This window comes from Pistacia vera, unplaced genomic scaffold (genome assembly GCF_008641045.1).
Source record: "Pistacia vera cultivar Batoury unplaced genomic scaffold, PisVer_v2 Contig225, whole genome shotgun sequence".
Taxonomy (NCBI): domain Eukaryota; kingdom Viridiplantae; phylum Streptophyta; class Magnoliopsida; order Sapindales; family Anacardiaceae; genus Pistacia; species Pistacia vera.
Window position 1 is genome coordinate 243,672 of NW_022196030.1, and position 20,592 is coordinate 264,263.

Genomic DNA, 20,592 nt, shown 5'->3' on the forward strand with positions numbered 1-20,592 from the left:
CCATATGCGTCCCAATAATGTGAGTTTTGATTTATAATTACCACTTATACATTAATATATTAAACTCGTTTTAAATGACTATTATTTTAAGAATTTTAGACTAATTTGGTTTATGGTATAGGCGTATAGCAGCCTTAAAGATGTTCTGAAGTCGTTGGAATACAATATATTATATGTTTTTGTATATCTAGAATATTATATTACGGAACCCACTTGAATCATCAGCTTTCGGAGGGCATCTACTACAGAAAAATCTGAATAATACTTGGAAATTGGAATCGAATTGTGTAACACGTTCAGAAAAATTAAAGAATCTGAATAATACTTAGAGAAGGACTTTGAGTCCTAGACGAAATTTACAAAGTTAACAATTTTAGTATGTTAATTAGTTTAAAAAGTAAAATCACACTATTGATCAAATCCAAAATATAAGAAAACTGATCTTGCAAGTATTTCAAAAAACTGGTAATAAAAACAGAGATCTCAAAAACAGAGTGTTTGTTTCATTGTTTGGTTCTCCTCTCTCCAGTAACAATTGAATCTCGGACAATAAGGAAAATAGACAGAGAATGTAAAACCAGAAATCTAAAACCAGGTTTGCCCATCATAATATTACACAATGCGAAAATAAAAAAAATAAAAAAAGAAGAACGATGCACTGAAAGTTCTGTTCTACTTTCGACGAAAAAATCCCTGCAACCTGCGGCACATGTGTAAAATACGAACATGTTACAGTTGAAACTTTCGGATGCAAACCAGCCTCGTTAATCATCAACATTAAGTAGATGACCTTATATATCAAAGACATTACATGAACACCAGCCATCTGCCAAAAGTGGAAAAAAGAGAAGAAAAGCCATTGATTAGCTTTACCTACTACCAAAAGATGACAAATGTTAGTTGAAATGAGCAGTTTCAGAGCTCTGTTCTTTATGAACTTAAAACACTTGAAACTTTTGGGGTGCTTTGCGTTTATGACAGTTCATTACACGTTTATATACAAATGCCATTTGCTTTTGCTTGAAACAAGCATTATGCACCACAAGTTCCACAAGGTGTTTCTTTTTCATAAAGATCAATCATATGCGATGAAGAAAACTAAAGAATTTGATCAGTCCAGAATTAAAAGGTTCAAAACACCACATAAAAAGTTTCAGGCAAGGTATGCACCACGTCGTTGCCATGAGGTAAGCGAGTTCCACTAACAAAATAAACTTTGATTCCCTTACCGTCAATGACTGATTTTGTTCATTTTGATTTGCTGTTCATTTTGATTTGCTGTGTAAATGTGTTTTGAAGAAAACCCAGAGTTGTTGAGTTCATGAGAGACAAATGTGTTCATTTTACACAAAAAATGAAAATAATTGCAATAGTTGAAGCTGGGTTTGAAGAGAGAGAGAATGAAAAAGAGTTGTGGAAGAAGAAGGTGTAAATTGGAGTGGTAATTCACATTGATGAGAAGAGGCAGTTTTGGGAAAATGAAAGAAGAAGAAGAAGACGCTGTGCTTTGATTTGCTGGGAAAAAGCTGCAAACGAGCTTGGCTCGAGCTCGAACTCGGCTCGGCTCGGAACTATACGAGTCGAGCCGAGTCGAGCTCGAGCCATGTAGTTTAATTGACGAGCTGAGCTCGAGCTCAAGCTCCAACTCGAGCTCCCACCTTATCTCACCGAGCCGAGCTCGAGCCGGCTACTACTCGGCTCGTATGCACACCTAGGTAAGGGAAAATGTGGAATTGAGTTTGGACTTTGGATTTTTGTTTTAAACTTTGGGCTGGGCTGGTAAGGAAAAATGTGAAATTGGGTTTATATGTGTGTGTGTGTGTGTGCACGTGTGTGTGTGTGTGTGTAAAATGTGTAATTGTGTATGTACAAAATTATTATCGTACATTTATTAATCATAGATTAAATATGTTTAATATGTTATGAAATTACTAAAATTATAGGTTATCATATATTTATTATCATTACATAAATTATCATAAATAATTTAAATGTTTACAGGTATATTTTGTATCAACACCCATAAATTCATAGTGGAATGAAGGTCTATTGTAATATATGATCAATACATATGTGTGATTAATTTGTTATATATAATGTGTAATTGTGTATATACAAAATTATTATCATACATATATTGATCATAGGTTAAATATGTTATGAAATTACCAAAATTATAGGTTATCATATATTTATTATCATTACATAAATTATCATAGATATTTTAAATGTTTACATATATATTTTGTATCAACACCTATAAATTCATAGTGGTATGAGGGTTTATTGTAATATATGATCAATATAAATGTGTGATTAATTTAGGTTTAATTAAGCTATTATGTTATTAAATTTGTCATGCTATATATCACTTGATCATACAATATGTTATGTTCATAAATTTGTAATATTATATTTAATTAAGTTATTATATTATTAAATTTGGCATGCTATATATCACTTAATTATACAATATGTTATGTTCATCAATTTACTATACTATATTTATTATTTATTAATTGAAATACTATCTTATAATATTTAATTATTGATTGCATTTGGAAAAATATAAAGCTATTATGTTATTGGATTTACTATATTATATATCACTGATTATAAAATATATTATATTATTAAATTTGTCATGCTATGTACATAATAATTTATTACTTTTTAATTAAAATGTTATATACTTATATATTTAATTATTGATGACATTTGGAAAAAAAAAATCCAAACATATTATATATATAAGAAAAACAAAAGCATCATAATATTTTATTGTTGATTACTATTAAAAAAAAATTCATCCAAACTAAACCAAACATAATATAAAAAAAAATGAAAAAAAAAAATATATATATTTAAATTACAATAATGTATACCATGTTTTTCAAATATAAACGAACGAAAAATCGAACAGATTGTTCGCGAACAGTATCGAACAGTTATCGAACGAACATCGAGTTGTTCGCGAACTGTTCGATTCATTTGCAGCCCTAGTAATGACTTTTCTGAATTTGTGTTGGTATCACTTTAATATTATGTAAATTATTTATTTAAAATTTAATTTTTTTTTGGAGAATACAAAGGTGCTTTGGGAAACCGAATAAATGTCTAGGAATAAGTAAACATGTTGATCGAAAAAACGTTTATAAGTTTTTGAATAAAAGGATACGAAACAGTAGGAAACGTAATAATTATTTTGTTAAGTATTCAAGTCAGAAACGTCATAATGATATTATAATATATTAGTTGGATAGTGAATAATGGTTCCACAACCGTGCTCCAAATAGATGTTATCGCTCGACGTGGGATTTAATTTGATTGGTAATAGAATGGAAGTTTTTTCGATGTGCGATAGGAATGTTTATTTATACATTTTGTTAATTTACATTATAATATATTTAGATTGATGTTTGCCAAACATGTGTAGACAATCCAATGAGTTTTATTTTGTATTTTTAGAATAAATTAAAAAGCATTTAAATTTTTACATGTGTAATAAATCATATAAGGAACTCACTAAAGATTATATTTTATACATACTATTTGGTAATCTACGTTACATCTTGGACATGTGATATTTTTCGGCGACATTGATATGTCCCTATGTATACGATTTTGATTCTTTTTGTCGCAAATCTGAAATATTCTCCTTTTAATGAGAATTGTCACAGTTGGAATATTGGACTTGAACACCTCCCTGCAATTTTTTTAGTTTGTGGAATAGATTGGTTAGTTTCACTAATTTCATTAGAATTTTTACACCTCTACTGTCGTGCATAGTGATTAAAGCAACAACGGTTTGATACATTGCTTGCTGGTTATTTTGTTTGCAAGATGCAATAAGTAGTTGTAATCCTTTGTTTCTATCATGTTCCACGAAGAACAAATGTGTTCCAAGCAATAGTGAAGCATGCTTGTTTTTTGCTTCTGCAAGGATCTTCAGAATTGAAATTCCAGCCATTGTTATTGTTGGTAGTTTGTGTCGTTGTTTGAAGATATTTCTTCCATGTAAGACTTGCTTTATGTTTGTTTGCTGGTTTTGAGATTTGCACCTGTAAATTGTAAGGTAAAGAATGGTTTTCGAACACAAGATGCAGAATAATAGTAAAATAAAAAAAAGTGTTTTCCAAACACAAGATCCACAACAACAAAAAAAAAAAAAAGTGTAAATAATAGTTTTAATAGTTGGTAATCATAATATCATTACATGTATGATCAAGAAGTTAATAATAAAAAAGTGTGAAAAATATGGTTCAGTTAAATATCGATTCTAAACATGTATTTGGGTTTTTATGTATTAGAAAAATGTTAAGAACTAAAGACACAAGTGATTCGGCATAATCCGTTTCAATTGTTGGGAGTCGACATACGGTTTTCTATATGACTAACAAAACAATGAAATCAACAGATTAACGAAACATGATGATATTAGTAAAACTCACATTAACCGTATTGCTTGAAGAGTGATGTTATTATTCTGAATTGCTTTTGCAATGATTCGTTGCACAATTTGTGATGGTAATTGTAACAGATTTGTGGGTTGTGTTTTTGTTCTTTTGTAAGGAATCATGATGTTTTGGTGGCCTTTCTTTTTTGTGTGTGTAAGTATATGGAAATTATAATGTTGTTACGGTCTTAGTGGTTTATATAATTTTTGTGTAGATATTGGATAGCGAACAATTTTCTATGTGTTTGGATTTGGTAGATATTATCATGTTAATTATTAATGAGAGTTAGCGTTGTTATTTGAATCTCGTTTTTAGTATTTTTGTAAATTAATGATGATATTTTTATTTTGTTGAACATTAATTATTTGATTTTGTTATATATATCAGATATCGTTGCTTCATTGTTGATTCTATCGAGAAAAATCGATTATTCTATTCAACGAATATAAACTTTTTTGGTCGTAATCATTTAATGTTAAGTATTACTTTATCTTAAGTGTAAATGGTTTGCATTCATCTATATCTCTACGTAGGTATATTAAGTATTTGATATATTCGATTATTACGAATCTTTTTAAATTCATATAAATTAATGTATTGAATGATATTTTGTGCATTGTACTTGGATTATGTGCATATCTTATGTAGGTGTCTGATGCTCTAAAAGTTCTATGAGATAATTGGGCAACTGGTCAAATGAAAGAGGGTGCATGTGCTGTAAGAAGATGGGAGGATCTAGACACTAACATATTGGTGAAAATCTTCATGTGCTTTGATGTCTTGCAGTTGGCTTCAGGGATTGGTCACATTTGTAATTCATGGCGTTCAGCTTGCTATGATCCTCTACTTTGGAAAACTCTTGATTTGTCAATGTTGAGATCAAATTTCATCAAAATCTCATTAGAGCCATATGTTTACATGGATGAGTGTTCTAATAAGACATTGACTTGTTTGTTGAAGATTTCGTTGAGTCTCAGTTAGGGACACATAACAACCTTGATTTTTCACTTTAAATTGTATGTAGGGGATGAACAATTTACTTATATTGTTGAAAGGTAATTTTTTTATGTTTCTGTTTAAAACCTTGCTGAAAGGTAAATTTTTTTATTCTCACTGTTTATTGACTAAATCTTTGGCATTGCCTTTGGTACCAGTGATCATCATCTTTGATTTTCTTTTTGGTACAGTGAATTGGGAAGTAACCCACCAGATATTGTTGTCTGCAGGTGCCCCTAGCTGAGGCGTCTCGTTATGCCAGCTTGGAATAGAATAAAGAAGGATGTAATTTGGCATGTGCCAATGTACTCAAAGTGATGAAGGCTTTATGATGGTACAAGTATGAGGAAGGCCTATGGAAAATAGATGAGGCAAGGTCTCTTGCTCTTTGATTAGAACACTGAAGAGACTATAATTTTAACATTTTGTTTTGCTTTTATGTAATATCTACATAATATGTTGTTGACTAAGCATATATAGAATCGGTCCGTTGTGTTTTAGGTTGTCATCCTCCTAATGCTTTTGTTTTAGGTCGTCAACATTGTAATACTTGCATGATGATCTTCTCCCATGGGAAAAGTATTATATGTCTGCATAATTATGTACATATGGTAAAATTTCACTTTCTGTTGCTTCAAGTTGATCTTTTGTTGTCCATTAATGTTATTTCAAAATGAAGTGGTTTCAAAGTAATATGCAATTGAGTATTTTATCTGTTTCCAATTCATGTTATTTTATGTATGGAATCATTATTGAATTTGAGATTCTATTGATTTTGTAATTGTTAGTGTCAAATTCATTTCTATTGTCAAGTTTAGTATCTGATAGTGAGATTTTGAAGGAATCTTTGGTTTTCCCTTCTTTTATACTTTTATGTTAAGTTATAGTGACATTGTTCGGCTGAAGTGGTAATATTAAATTTTTACAGTGTGCTGTCGTTTTGGCTTTGTAAAATTTGTAAATGATGAAAAACGTTGTCGTTTAAAATGCTGTTGATATTTAAAGAAAATATGCGGATTTAATATTCAGTATTTGGGATTTAGGGTTTTCTCTATAAGTTTCGGCTTTAAAGGCATTTGTCCTAGTCCATTTATTGCATTTTCCATGTTCATATTTTCTCTTTGATTGAAATTGAGATAAGTAAAGTAAATTTTCTTTAGTTACAGTGACAATGTCATTTTTTATTTTACATTGGTATAATTAATTTGTCATCGATTTTAACTTTGATTAAAGTGCATGTTATTCTTATAGAGTTCTGAGATTTGTTATTATTGTTATAAGAAGTAGGGGTGGGATAAATAATTCGAAAACCAAACCAAACCGAAACCTAACAAAAAATTAGGTTTTTTTACAAACCGGTTCGGTTTTCGGTTTGAAAAAAATTTTAAACCAGTTTTACCCTAAATATAAAAGCAAAAAAATTATTATATATAAAATAATAAATATTTGAATTTAGGGACTTAAGTGAAACATTGAAGAATTTTAAGGATTAAAGGATAATTTGAAAAACGAACCGAAAATTCTGTTCGATTTACATTTGGTTTTTAACCGAAATCGATTCAGTTTTCGGTTTGGATAAACCAATTCGGTTAACCGGATTATCTCACCCCTAATAAGAAGTTGTTGTTAGATGGTTGTGCTGATAATTTGTTGTGCTTAGGTTGTTTATTGGCTTCTCTAGTAGTTGTGTTGCAGATTATTTTCTCGGTAAATTTACTGCTGAAATTGGTGTCTTTCTTACTACAATTTTGTTTGTTTAGGTCAAGTTTTTTATTTGTTGTTCTGGTAGTCGCGTTGCACACTATTTTCTTGGTAAATCTAGTACTGAAATTGGTGTTTTTCTCATAACGATTTTTATTATTATCTTGTTGTATTTAGTGTATATTGTAATGCTGTCGTTTTTTTATGAATTGATGTTATGAAATGCCAGTGGTAAAAATGCCTCAAAAGCTACCATCATTGTTATCGTCTAATTATCTATTTATTTTTTGGAATAGTTGCCAAGGTTTTGGTGTTCTCTATAGTACGTCTGAGATATTGTTATTTTAATTTGTGTCTCTATCACGTATCACGAAGAATAAATGTCTCCCAGGTAATAACAAAGTCTTACAATTTATATTAAGTTGAATGATTATCTGTTTTCTCTATTTTTATTTATTTGATGATATTATTTTTTCATTGTAGTAATGGCTCCTAAAAACTTGATAAAATTTATTCGAAGACTTGATTCTAAAGTTCTGTATAAAGGAGGATCAAGCAATGATTCCAAGTCAGAATTGTTAACACCTTTACAGACTCATGTTTTACCTGCTTCAGCCTCCAATTCTATGAAACCTTATTTTGGTTCCTGCCATGTTAAATTAATTGAAGAAGAAGATAATCAGTTAGAAAAAATTCCATTATATAAATTAGTGAAATGGCAGAAAGCTTGTCAGCAAGAGGGTTCAAATACGAATTCTAAACGAAAATGGAAAAATCTTTCTAAAGAAGAGCTAGACAGCAAAACATTCGGCCTAGGAAAGAGGTAACGTTTTTTCACTTTATCATGTGAATATAAAATCGAGTATATAATATATTCATTTATCTTGAAAAACGGTATTTCATTTTAAGGTAGATTTAATGATATATTTCAAAGACCCTAGGGTGTAAATGTCAATATTTAAAACATGAGGGAGTTCAGTTACACGATTGGGAGCAGACCAAGCAGGTTGAATTTCAAAATCAAGTACTAAACCAACCGTAGAGAAGAAGAAGAAACTCTTGAACTTCAATTCACCATTTCTTTTACACGGTCATTCCCCAGATGAAAAATTTAGGGTTTGGCTGGTGAAGCAATGTTGGGCGCCAGGTTTTCTCTGTTCGGTAGTGGCGGTGGCGGAGGCGGATCGTACAAGCCGGTGGATAATTCCCGAGACAGCGAAGTCTTGCCGAGGCTAAAACTACAAACAGATAAAGATGTGTACAGGCCTGGCGACTCCCTTTACATTACGATCGAGATCTGCAATCCTCTCAGTGACGATGCTTCTCTCTCTTCGTTATTGATTGAAAGCCTTGCATTTGAAATCAAAGGGATTGAGAAGTTGGATAGTCAGTGGTTCGCTACTCAGAAGCCACTTCCCGGATCCAAACAGAGAAGAGGTTTTCTTTTTAACTTTTTAACAAATTTATGGGATCTGGTTCTATTATAATGGATTAAGATGTTTAAATTGAATCGGGGTTTTCAGGTGAACATGTTTTCTTGGACAGTTCAGCTTCGTCATTGATTTCAAATCAGATTGTGTCATCTGGTGCCACAAAATCATGTAAGTTTTTTTTTCTTTTTTTCGCGTTCTGTTTAATTTTGGCATTAAATTTGTCTGTTTGTTAGATGTTTTGTTGACATGAATTCTCTCAAACCTTTAAGTACATTTCAAACTGGGTGTCATCTGGCTCTGCTATTTCTGTTATGATGAATTTTTAATTATGATCCAGTGAATGGATTTATAATTAGTATCTCTGAGACCACACTAAAGTCTATCTTAGATTAGAAACAGGACTTGTAACGAATATTAAATTTGTTAAACTTGATGATATTATTAGGACGAAGTGAAGGAGGTGTAAAATTGGGAAGATGAATTGATATGGTAAGAAAAATGAAACCAAGAACCAACAGGAAGACAAAAATTATCAAATGTGATTTCTACAACAATGTAGGAGCTTAATCATAGAAATATGTCACCACATTTGCCAAACCTGCTACAGGGATGTAAATCTAGATATATATTTAAGCTTAGATGATTCTTTCAGTCAACAATGACTAGCTTTTTTCTCCTGTGACAATAATTTATTACTTCAGTTAGTCATGTTATATATAGTAGGTGTCCAGCCTCACCAATTGTTTGGTCCTTGTTGGGCTTCCTTTTTGAAGGTCTAGAGATTGATTTTGATATGGTTTTCAGAGGTTACATCTCTTTGCATTATCTCCACTTTTTTATCTGGGCAAAGAGATTTGTTGATGCATTTTTAGATGCAGAAAAAAAATGCTGCAAGAGTTCTTAGAAAAGAATAAAAGTGGAGGGATGGTTGGAGATATGTAAATTACACTGTAGGTAGAAGTAATAGAAAAAAGGAAAATAACTACAGTCACATTGGGATTCGCATACAAAATTGGAATCTGACTAGCTAATCATAATTTCCAAAAAGTTGGTAGTTTAGAAGCTTTGTCCAATCTTGGTCAATGATTTGTAAAAGTTGGTGACAAACTGCTGTTTCTTTGCGACTGGTGTACGATTATTTGTTATGTTTCTTTATAATTCATGGCGTATCCAGTTCCTCAAATATATAAAAAATATCTACCTCTTTCATACTATATATTGGTTCAAGATAGTTAATTTGTTAGAACACTTTTGCTTATCTGCAGATGTTGTCCGGACTGAGTTGCCAAGCATTATACCACCCTCTTACCGAGGTACGACCATTCGCTACATGTACTATGTTAAGAGTTCGCTATCCGGACGGTGGCTGATACTGGAAAACGGGAACACTCATAGAGAGTCAATAAAAGATGTTACTGAAGTGGTTTGTTCTTGAAATTTTCTTATTCGCTATAGGCACTGCTGAAATGATTTTGGTTTGATTGCATTATCTTTTACATATGGATTGTGCACTGCTTCACCAAGGATCATTTTTTTGCGACTTTTTGTGCTCTGCTTTTGAAGTTTTTGTATTCTTCCGTGTTATTGACTTTTCTTCTGTTGGTTGTAGCCCCGTGATTGACTTTTCTGATAAACATTGTGCACCACGATTTTAATTAGCTTTTGGGAGTGAGGGCTATTCTTTATTTGCTAATAATGTCTGGTTATAACATGCTTTCTGTTAGGGTTGATCAGGTGTTCTCATTTACATTGTACATGTCGTGTGTTTTATGATACATGGTGTAATGTGATTATTTCTTTATAAAGATGATTATGGTTAATTGATATTTTGTTTCTCATTTCTTGTTGTTACAGACCTTTCTGATACTTTAGATATTGACAATATCTTTATTTACTTTTGACTTTTGGAGTCACTATTTTTTATTCTAATTTCATACTTTGTAAAAATATAAATTTTTGTATGTATGGATTTGCTTGGAACTCCTAAATTTCCTTACAGTAATGGAGGTGTGTTTTTAATTTCAACAGGAAGCTCGTATACCATTACAAATTTGGGTCACTCAGAAAAACAATGGCTTGCTAATGGAAGAAGGTCAACTTGAAGGTAAGCTGCTGTTCGGTTCCTTTTATACCAAATAGTTCCAGGATGTATTCAAAGTCATTACTATGATAGAGTTATCATGTCATTGTTTAATGCAACAACAATTATCTAGGAACTATTGACAGCCGATTATGAAGGGCGACTGAACTCAATATTCTTTGTTCTTCTGACTTGTTTTAATTTTTGCAAGTACTTTCTTATATGACCTAAAAGTTATGCATAATGGATTTTTTAATGTCAAAGGTTTTGACGGTTATTACATGCTGCTCAGCATGTTTCAGCAACAGGGTTAAGTCAATATTCAATCTTGTCACTCTACTGTTTGATTGTGGTCTGACTATAGCAACATGCTCGGATAATTATCTTTAATTGTTCTAATACACTGAGAAAGAATTTTCTTCTTTCTATGATTATAAGGGAAACATCTTAATAAACAGTTCTCTATACGTTTGTTAACAGAATTTTGAATTCTTGTACTAATGGATTTTATTTCTGAACTGCAAAGTGTCAGTCAAAGTTGTCCATCATTATTGCCCAAGTTGCATGCTTGATGGATAAAGTGATCGTGAGTTGGCTTAATTGAGTGTGGATGCACTTTGAAATTCTGGAAGCTTGTAAGGCTTCTCATTTAAGAATTGTTCCTGTGTACTAGGGTTTGCACCCTTGTGCTCCTGCTCTTCAATGTAAATTCTTACTAGTAGAGAAAAGAGGATAAGTACATAGTGGTTTGTACTTCAATTAGTTTATTTCCATATGAGCAAAGTTTTTCTGGCATCTGTATCTGGAATATTGTGTATCTGTATGGTAGTTAGCAAAAGATGATTTTTATTCTTCTTGTAAGTTGCTTGGTGGAAATAAGTCTTAAAATGGTAGTTTGAAAATGACGAAACCCTGCTATGCATATTATAGCACAGCCCAAAATGAGATTCTGTTACTTGATTCTCTGAATTTTCGGTGATACAGTATTAATATATGCAGCTGCATCCGTTATATTAAAAGAATGGCATATGAATTATGCTTGATATCTTCTCAATGGTTTCAGGAATTGTTCCTGTTACAACCATCCAAATGGATATATATTGGAAAGAGATGGATGGAGACTCTGAATGGGTGAGATGTTAGTGATTCTTATCTATGTATTGTATAATCATCTTTTTATCTTAAAAGCCTACTCATTTTTTGAGTAATTTAGAACCTTTATGATGGCATCTTCTTTTAAGCAATTCTTTTTGTTGACAGTTTGAAATTATGGCTACTCATTAAATTCGTTTTCTGACACAGGCTAGAGCAAATGAGATATATGATGGAGTTGAGGAAGGGTATGCAAGCTCCAGGGATGAGATCTCTTCTGTTTCTTCCTACAACCCCAGTAAAGAAAGCATGCTTAAAACTTTTGGAAGTTCATTGTCTTTGCAATCATCTACTGCAAGATCTTCGACCAAGGATATTCCAAATCTGGATGGAGAACGTCCAAGCTTATCTTCAAATGCAGCACTTCCTCGGCTATCAGCAGCAGAGGTGTTGTATGACTCTAGTGCAGGTCAGTGAGTTATATTTGAGACTCCTGACCATTAGGTTTATTGAGTCTCTCTCTCTCTCTCTCTCTCTCTCTCTCTCTTTCTTTCTCTCTCTTGAGTCCTGAAATAGTAATTACACTTCACATGTTTAGTTTATTTAAATGTATATGAAGTTTTCCTTGTGAATTATTCACCGTGCTCACCTAAGTAATGGAAAGTTTGTTATGTTATTAATTTGATTAGGAAGGAGAGCTTTTCTAACCATAGGCTATTTTTAAAAACAGATATCGTGTCATCAAGTGAACAGCAGAAGCTTACAGAACCCCTATCTGCTGATGATATCTCAGGATTATCACCTTCACCTCGATTACGAGCCATTGAACCTGCAGCATGTAAGCTCACTTCACTTATTTTTATTTCATTCTCTTAGGAATGCATCCCATTTATCTTGGATATGATTGTAACTTTTGTAATGCCTGAGAAGTATCCAAAGATGTGCCTTTTGCCTTCATGGTGTGTGATTTGTCGAAGAAGTGAAGAGACTGCAAATCATCTTTTTTTTCATTGAACTGGGGCTTCTAATTTGTGGCTAGAATATGCAAAATAGCCATAATAGCTTGGGTTAGCCCAGGTTCATGTGATGCAAAACTTTTGGAGCATATTTTGTTTTTGTAAAAGGAAAGAAAACCAAGACTACTTGTACATGTGCACTAGTTGCTCTCTTTTGGGCAAAACAGCTAGAAACAAACAACTATATTTTGAAGGGGAGAAACTGGAAATTGATGTAGGAAGAGTATAATTAGTCTAAGGTTATTGAGTCTTTGTTTGAATTATTTTAGGGATTTTGTCAAAGTATTTTTAGAGTTTAATTTTCGTTTGAGTTGTTTTAGGTTTAGGATTTATTTCTGATTTAATTAGGACTCAGATTCTGTTTCAAAGGCATCTATTGTTATTCGTGACATGGTTGATATATATATATATAGGAGATTGATTATGATATATGAATAACGGTTTTCTCTCCTCTGACTTCTCGGTTTCTTTCTTATGTCTCTAATTCTTCTAAATTTCCTTTCCCCCTTTTCTTGTTGTTCTCCCTAGTCTATTCTTCTATTTTCTCCAATTTTTCTATAATCTATTTTGTGCTTCTTCTGGTTCTCTATTTCTCTATCAAAAACAGTTGTAGTTTGTGGGGAGAAATTTGGCTTTATGCTTCACTTTGGACTCCGACCTTAATCAGGAAGGAGTATTGGGTAATTTTGTATAGATAATTTTCTTTTTGACCAGGGAGAGGTTGTTATGATTGGTGTTTCTGGGCTGTCTTTGTGTAGGGTGGATGCTCTTCCTTAGAATTTTTGTCTTCAATGTGAGCTGTTGGTTCATACTAGTATCTTCTTTTAAATCATTATTAATGCCTTTCCCTTAGTTTACAATGGAGGAACAAACAATTGTTTTTTGTAATAAATTGTGTAAACTTATTTGCTGCAAACATTTTCCGCAGCAGAAGGCTTTATTCGAGGAAGGTCTTATAACATCAGGATGGATGACCAAGTTGTGCTAAGATTTTCTCCAAAGAACTCGGATTCAACTTATTACTTCAGTGATATGGTAATGACAATTTTAAACGACTCTTTGCATAATTCAACGTTCTTTCCTTCTTTCCCCCAGTACGTTTTGTTGAACTGTTATGGTGACAGATAGGTGGAACTCTTACTTTCTTTCATGAAGGAGCTCGGAGATGCCTTGAGGTAACTTTATACTACAAGCAATGGAAAATTACCATAAGAAATAAAGACTTACTGAGGTTTAATTGACCTTTTAACCAGCATGTTTGGTGCCTTGCAGGTTTCAATAACATTGGAAACTTCAGAGACCATAAGCCGGCGTTTTGTTCATCCTTCTCGAAGAAACTCACCAACAATTACGAAGGTGTACTTTCGATTCTCACTTTTAACATTTAGCAATTTGGTAAATTAGAGTAATACCCATTTTGTAATAATTGTTGAATATTATTCCAGAACCCATTGGTTTGCCTTATAAATATTCCTCATTAAATGAGTTGTCAAACTTCGATGAAAAATCATGGGAATTAGCCACCCCAAAAAAAAAAAAAAAAAAAAAACCCTTAACTTTTATAAATATATAGGCATTATAATTTCATTGATGGCATGTTTGGTGGACCATTCCAACAGATTCAGAGTGATCACCATGAGGTTGTTGCAGACTTGGTGCAGACAAGCTTTCTTTTTTCTATTCCCATGGATGGGCCCATGTCCTTTTCCACTCCTCACGTCTCTGTGCAGTGGGTTCTACGATTTGAATTTCTTACAACTCCAAAGCATGTAAACTGGTCCAGGTATTATTACTAAATAGTATCAACATTATATCATCTTACATTGTCTTTATTTAAATAAACATTGCAAAGGTTTTCTTTGTTTAGGTTTGATTGTTGGGAGGTTAGGGCTGATTTTTTGTCTTTTTTGATGATAAAAGTTTTTCGGCCATCTGTTTCTTGTTTTCTCAATCTTGTCCTTCCTTAGTCGACTGCCTCTTCTCTTTATTATGGCTCTTATTATTAATACATCTTTCATAATCTTATCCGTAAAAGTGATAACTTTGAATCTGAGGTGGGCAAGTTTGATCTGATGTAATTTAGCGAGATCGTACTTACTAGAAAACTGTCAGAATACTGCAACTGCCAGAGCAAAGAGATGCCAAAGTGTGAGAAGATTGAAAACTTTAATAGGAGAGTTTAGTGTACCAAATCAATAACAAAGTTAATTTTTTTTTCTGTCCTTGCAATTTTTCTATGATCACAATGGTGGTTCTTGTAATTCCTTGCTAATAGAGATGCAAAATCAAAGGGAAAAAATTTTCCTTAATTATTCTAATAAACAAATATTTTTCTTTGTACTTAAAGTGGTAGTAATTCTGGGTATGTGAAAGTCGGATTCATCAATTTAAGATGCTTAATGGTTGTGATGAGTAGACATTATAGTTGTATGGCTAGAGGACGGTAGGTTTGCTGAGTTTTTGATTGCCACTAGTTTTCGCAGAACCAGCATTTTATCTCACAATAACTTGATTTTGGTGCATTGGTTAAATATTTTTATTTAATGTATATAATGGGATTTTTAATTTCAGATATGAGCATCCTCTTCTTATAGAAGGTAGAGACAAAAGTGAGTGGATTCTTCCTATAACGGTGCATGCACCTCCCCCCGGGGCTGCAGCTGCTTACAAGAAGCCTTTCTCTTTGGAACCTTTGTGGGTGCGCACTTGAAGGTGAAACTGAATCTTTGATCTATAAATTTTATGACTTTGTAATAGTGATTTATAGAATAACTTATTTTGTGAAATTTGCATATTTGAAATTCATTAACAATGTGATGCTTGTGCTTTGTGTTATGGTTTCTTGAAACTCTGAATAATGAGATTGATTCGATGTTTACTTTTGTGTTGGTGATTATAGATGTTTTAGAGCAAGCTGCAAGGGTGAAACAGAGAGAACAATACTGGTGCTATTTCTGAGGTACATCGTACATACGGTCTATACAGTGAGGAACTATAAGGAGTTAGCAGTAATTTGGGTTTATGTTGCCATGCGTATGAATGCGACATGCATTAAAAACAGCACTCTTTTGCTCGGGATATGCATCATCCTAATGGCATATTCGAATGTGCTTGTGAGGATTAGTGGAATTTGCTAATTTCTCATAGTTGTAAAATATGACCTCGTAAATTTCAATTTATGAGTTTATATTTTTTTTTTTTATTTGAATTAGTGAGTAATAAATTGGAGAGTATAGTCCTTGAAATAGGAAATGGAGTATTGTTTTGTTTAATTTTTTGGTAAAGCAAACTTGTCGACATGTTTTGAGCAACGTTTTAATAACCAACCTGGGGTGAAACCCGACAAAGTTGTCAGGTCCCGGGTTGACCGGCCGATCAAATCAGGTGGCCAAAAGTTTAAAATTTAGCAAATACACTCCTAAAAATTAAGTTAAGTTTTTACATTTTTGAAATTTACAAATACACCCTAAATATAAATTGGCAACTAGTTGGCGACGATGACACCAAATGCAATCTCAATCATTCCCCAAGTCATTCCCTAGAAAACTGATTTCAGTTAGATCTCACCACTGCTAGCATCGACAACCCAGGCTAGATTTCACCACAATTGGCGTCAACAACCCTCTCCCATCACCGCAAAAATATTCCTCTCAACCTTTTGACTAAAACCCATCACACCCCACCCCCATTCGTCTCGCCAATCGTCAGTAAAAGTCGGTTGTTGTCGGTGCAAATTTTTTCAATTTCCGATCGATTCATTCATTGAAAATCACCTATATCGTCACCATTGCACTTATTGATCCTGCTGCCGACGCAAGTTTTTTCGATTCACAATCGATTTACTCACTAGAAATCACCCATGTCGCCACCATTGCACTCATCGACCCTTCCTTTTCAAAAACACCAACATCTCGGCTTTCAATTGTTCGTCGATCACCGTTCCAATTTCTAGGGTTTTCAGTTAATAAGAAAATTGCTAACCCGACCTAGTGAATGCCTCAAGTCCTGGTTCAACCGGTCAGGTCGGTTGGGTTTTAAAACATTGGTTTTGAGGGTCAATTTAGTTGGCAGTGGCCGAAAGACAAAATTCTTGTAAATTGACAAATTTAATGGGTTATTTTGTCATTAAAAAATGTATTTGTTAAATAATTTGGTATGGTTGGACAGATTCATGGAAGAAGTTGTAGTCAGTGTGCTTAGTTCAGTTGCGTATCTTTAGATTCTTTACATGGTTGGTAAGAAATTTCGTTCTTAACCCTTCAAAACTACAATTTGTGCAATAAAAATATATAGTTATAAAAAAGAGTCAAATGTAAAATGTCTTTCAAATTAAATTTTAGAATCAAAGAAATGGTTTATGCAATAGAGAGAAATAGAAAAAGAAAATGTGATGTGAAGAAATATTATTAAAGATTGTATTTGTTTTTTTTTTTTTGAAATTCAAGATTATGATTTGTAGTTTACTCGGGAAATATGGGTTGTCAAGCAATTTAAATTAGAGTTGATTACCAAGTATTCACAAGTAATAGAAGTCCAATTAGCACTCAATTTTGAGTTAGAATAATGTTAAACGTGTATAACATCCTAAATTTTAATCAAAATATTGCCTCTCTCTCTCTCTCTCTCTCTCTCTATATATATATATATATAGCATAAATCTACTATCAAATGAAACCTATCAAATAGTTGAATCGAAAACATATATACATATAAAATAAAATAGCCATATGTAGGAGTGTTCGGTTCCAAGTACGCTACATTTCTTGAAGGAACCGGAACCGGAACCGAAACTGACGGTTCCTTGAAATTTGGAACAGAACTGGAACTGATGGTTTCGGTTCCTAGGTACCCAAAACCGGAACCTATAATAACGATTCCAGTTCCAGTTCTGGATACCCTGTAAAATTACAATGACCTCCCAAAAGTTTTTAAAATGTCAAAAAAACACTTAAAAACTTACAAATATCCCTCCACATGACACTTGTTAACAAAAATAAAATTACAAATTATAAATTCAAAATTATAAATTCCATTACTTTGTAAAAGTAGATTCTCAAAAGTCAAACCAACTTACTTTAAATGTTATGAAATATAAATATAAATGTATTCACATTCCTTTTTCTACAAAAGTTTTTATTAACCCCCCTAAACTTTAATTTTATTTTATATTAGTCTCGGTTCCTGGTTTTGGTTCCAAATATCCATCATTCTTATGCATTACAAACTTGAAGACTATTCTAACACTCAACAACTATTATTTTGATGCACATATTTACTTGGACATGTTTTCTAATAGCAATTTATTTATTAAATTTGTGTTCGAAAGAATAATAGTAAAACCATCTACCCTAGTTAGTAAATACGAGTACAACAAAAAAATGTACGGGAATTTTACAGGTATGATACGGTAAACGGTGAAAAATATGTTTGTAAAAATTCGATCATAAAATTTGGATACATGAAAAATACGGTACATGTGTATACGAGTTTAATATGGCATATTGTCAATAATACGATTTGAAAAATACGACAATATTAATCTTGATTTTAACACTTTTCATAATCATTGAATTAATCCTCATTTGTTTTTCCTTATAGGTGTATGATTTATGTCTTTTTAAATTATAATATTTCAATTTGTAAAAAGTTGTATCATTTGATTCGTAATTAATTACTACAAATGTTGTAGAAGTGAACTTGTCCACTAAAATCTGAAAAATCATTTTAGTCTCTATAAGAGCATCTCCAATTATGCTCTTTATTTTGAAGAGCATCTTTCATGTAAATATATATATATTTTTTTTTTTTTAAATGTAAAGAACACAATTTTTATTCAAATCTAATAGACTCTTTAAATTTAATGAAGATGCTATTTATTTTTAAGAAAGAAACTTAATGGGAGAGAGAATTAATAAATAAAATGCATAGGAACTTGTAGTTTATTAATTAAAATTATGATAGAGAATGAAATTTGATTTTCTAAATTTGGAGAATCAAACTCACTCTCTAATTTATATTTTAAAGATAAACAGTCTGTTGAACTCTTATTTTTATGGATAGACTCTTTATAATAAAGGGTTTAAATCATATAAAGAGTTATTTGGAGATGCTCTAAGACTGCTGCCGCCTACTGTTAGGGAATTTTAGAATGTGTTAATGCTTTTGAAAGCAAATGTCCAATGTACCCCCCGATTTCTCATATTAGGAAGACTAAATACAAAATAAAAAACTAAGGCGGTAGAGATTAATATAACAAAGCAATAATGAATAAAATGAAAAATAAAATGAACAGGATTTGTAAAAAATTGAAACATTTTCACAACTAAGACTAAAAATTAAATATTTTAAATAAAAATTTCTACCTTAAAAAAAAATTTCATGCATTATCAAGCATCAAGATAATAATAATAAAAAAAAAAACCCGAAAAATCATTCAAATCCAAAACCCAAAACTACAAAACAGTAATTCAACCCTAATAAAGCCGCCACCATTGCACCACCAACAAAGCCACCAAAAAATTGAAGAACCAACTTGCTTAAAACCCAGTTAACGCATGAAACCACCACCACGGCAAGACCACTATGACAGCCTCCATCACCATTACAAACACCAAAAATGGGTTGGTGAGGGATGGTGGGGTGTATGGGACGAAGAGAACTAAAGAAGTTGAAGAAGAAGGGAGGAAGAGGGCGCCAAAAAATAGAATAAGAGAATTGAAGAAGAGAAAGCTATTTCATTTCATTTGAGTTTTGACCAAACTTTGTGTAAAACGACGGCGTTTTGGTTAATTAAAAAACAAAATTCTATTTAAAAAAATATGGCGGAATTATATGATAATTAATTAATTATACGCGAATTATATGGTTAAGATATATAATTCACGTATAATTTAACTGTGCTTATAGAATACGGAAATTCGTGTTTTACAAACATATGTATGTATGTGACGTTACATGGCTAACATGAAAGGCGTTGGAATCAATTAATAAATTCGAAATTTGATACCAGACTATGCAAAAATAAAATCTTAAAAGTGAGATTTTTTATTTTACGAGATTTTGTTATATAAATTCCAATGAGAGAATTCTTTGAAATTATACTTTCAACCGTATGTTGATGGTTTACGTTGACAAATTGATAGGCAAATAACATACATGTATGGTGGTTCCTTTTATTTCTATTTGCATTGACTCTTATTGTATTTATTATATATTGTATTATAAGATTAATAGTAATATTACACTTCCAAACCCTACTTACTCATTTTGAAGTTTTTTATATTTTGTTATTATTATAATTTTTTAAAACCATATGTTATAAGTTTTACTTGGTGTGAAATTGTAGACTTTGTCGTCGAATTCCTCAAATCATTCTAAGCTTGAACCTGTTAAAATTTATTAACATGGGGATGTTTTAAATTTTAGGCTAGGATAATAATGTCATCCCTCATTACAAATATATTATAAGCTTTCAGGTTTGTCAACAGAAACTAAAAGAAGAAAAATAATTACGTTAATCACAAAAATAACGCTATTTTCTTTTATCTATTTTTAAAATAATATTTTCTTATGCTTAATCAATCTCGGTATTTCATAATATATTTATTTATTCATACTCCCCGTTTTAATTAATAAATGATTGATTTAAACTCATTTAATTACATATTTCAATTTTTATTAGTTACATAGTTGCCTGAATTTTTTTTTTAAATTTGTCGTATTGGATGACGTTATCATACTGGTGCAATGACGTCATCAAGAAGTCGGACCGGTTAAACCGGTCGACCCGAGACCCGGTAATTGGGTCGGGTTTCATC

General features: G+C 31.9%; 1 protein-coding gene across 1 annotated transcript; it reads left to right on the plus strand.

Annotated features, from left to right (window-relative positions):
* The first annotated feature begins 8,205 nt into the window (after nt 1-8,205).
* On the plus strand, nt 8,206-15,983 carry LOC116130837. Its single transcript, XM_031416523.1, has 13 exons — nt 8,206-8,591; nt 8,678-8,755; nt 9,853-10,010; nt 10,616-10,691; nt 11,731-11,798; nt 11,970-12,228; nt 12,490-12,597; nt 13,704-13,810; nt 13,900-13,950; nt 14,048-14,131; nt 14,395-14,558; nt 15,347-15,487; nt 15,675-15,983. The coding sequence occupies exons 1-12, from the start codon at nt 8,288-8,290 to the stop codon at nt 15,483-15,485; spliced, it is 1,596 nt and encodes a 531-aa protein (XP_031272383.1). The 5' UTR covers nt 8,206-8,287; the 3' UTR covers nt 15,486-15,487; nt 15,675-15,983.
* The last annotated feature ends 4,609 nt before the right edge of the window (nt 15,984-20,592 follow it).

Coding starts and splice junctions, on each gene's coding strand:
- LOC116130837 (XM_031416523.1), top strand. CDS start 8,288: ATGTTGGGCGCCAGGTTTTCTCTGTTCGGTAGTGGCGGTGGCGGAGGC. Junction 11,799..11,969: donor TGGATGGAGACTCTGAATGG/GTGAGATGTTAG, acceptor TTTCTGACACAG/GCTAGAGCAAATGAGATATA. Junction 12,598..13,703: donor AGCCATTGAACCTGCAGCAT/GTAAGCTCACTT, acceptor CATTTTCCGCAG/CAGAAGGCTTTATTCGAGGA.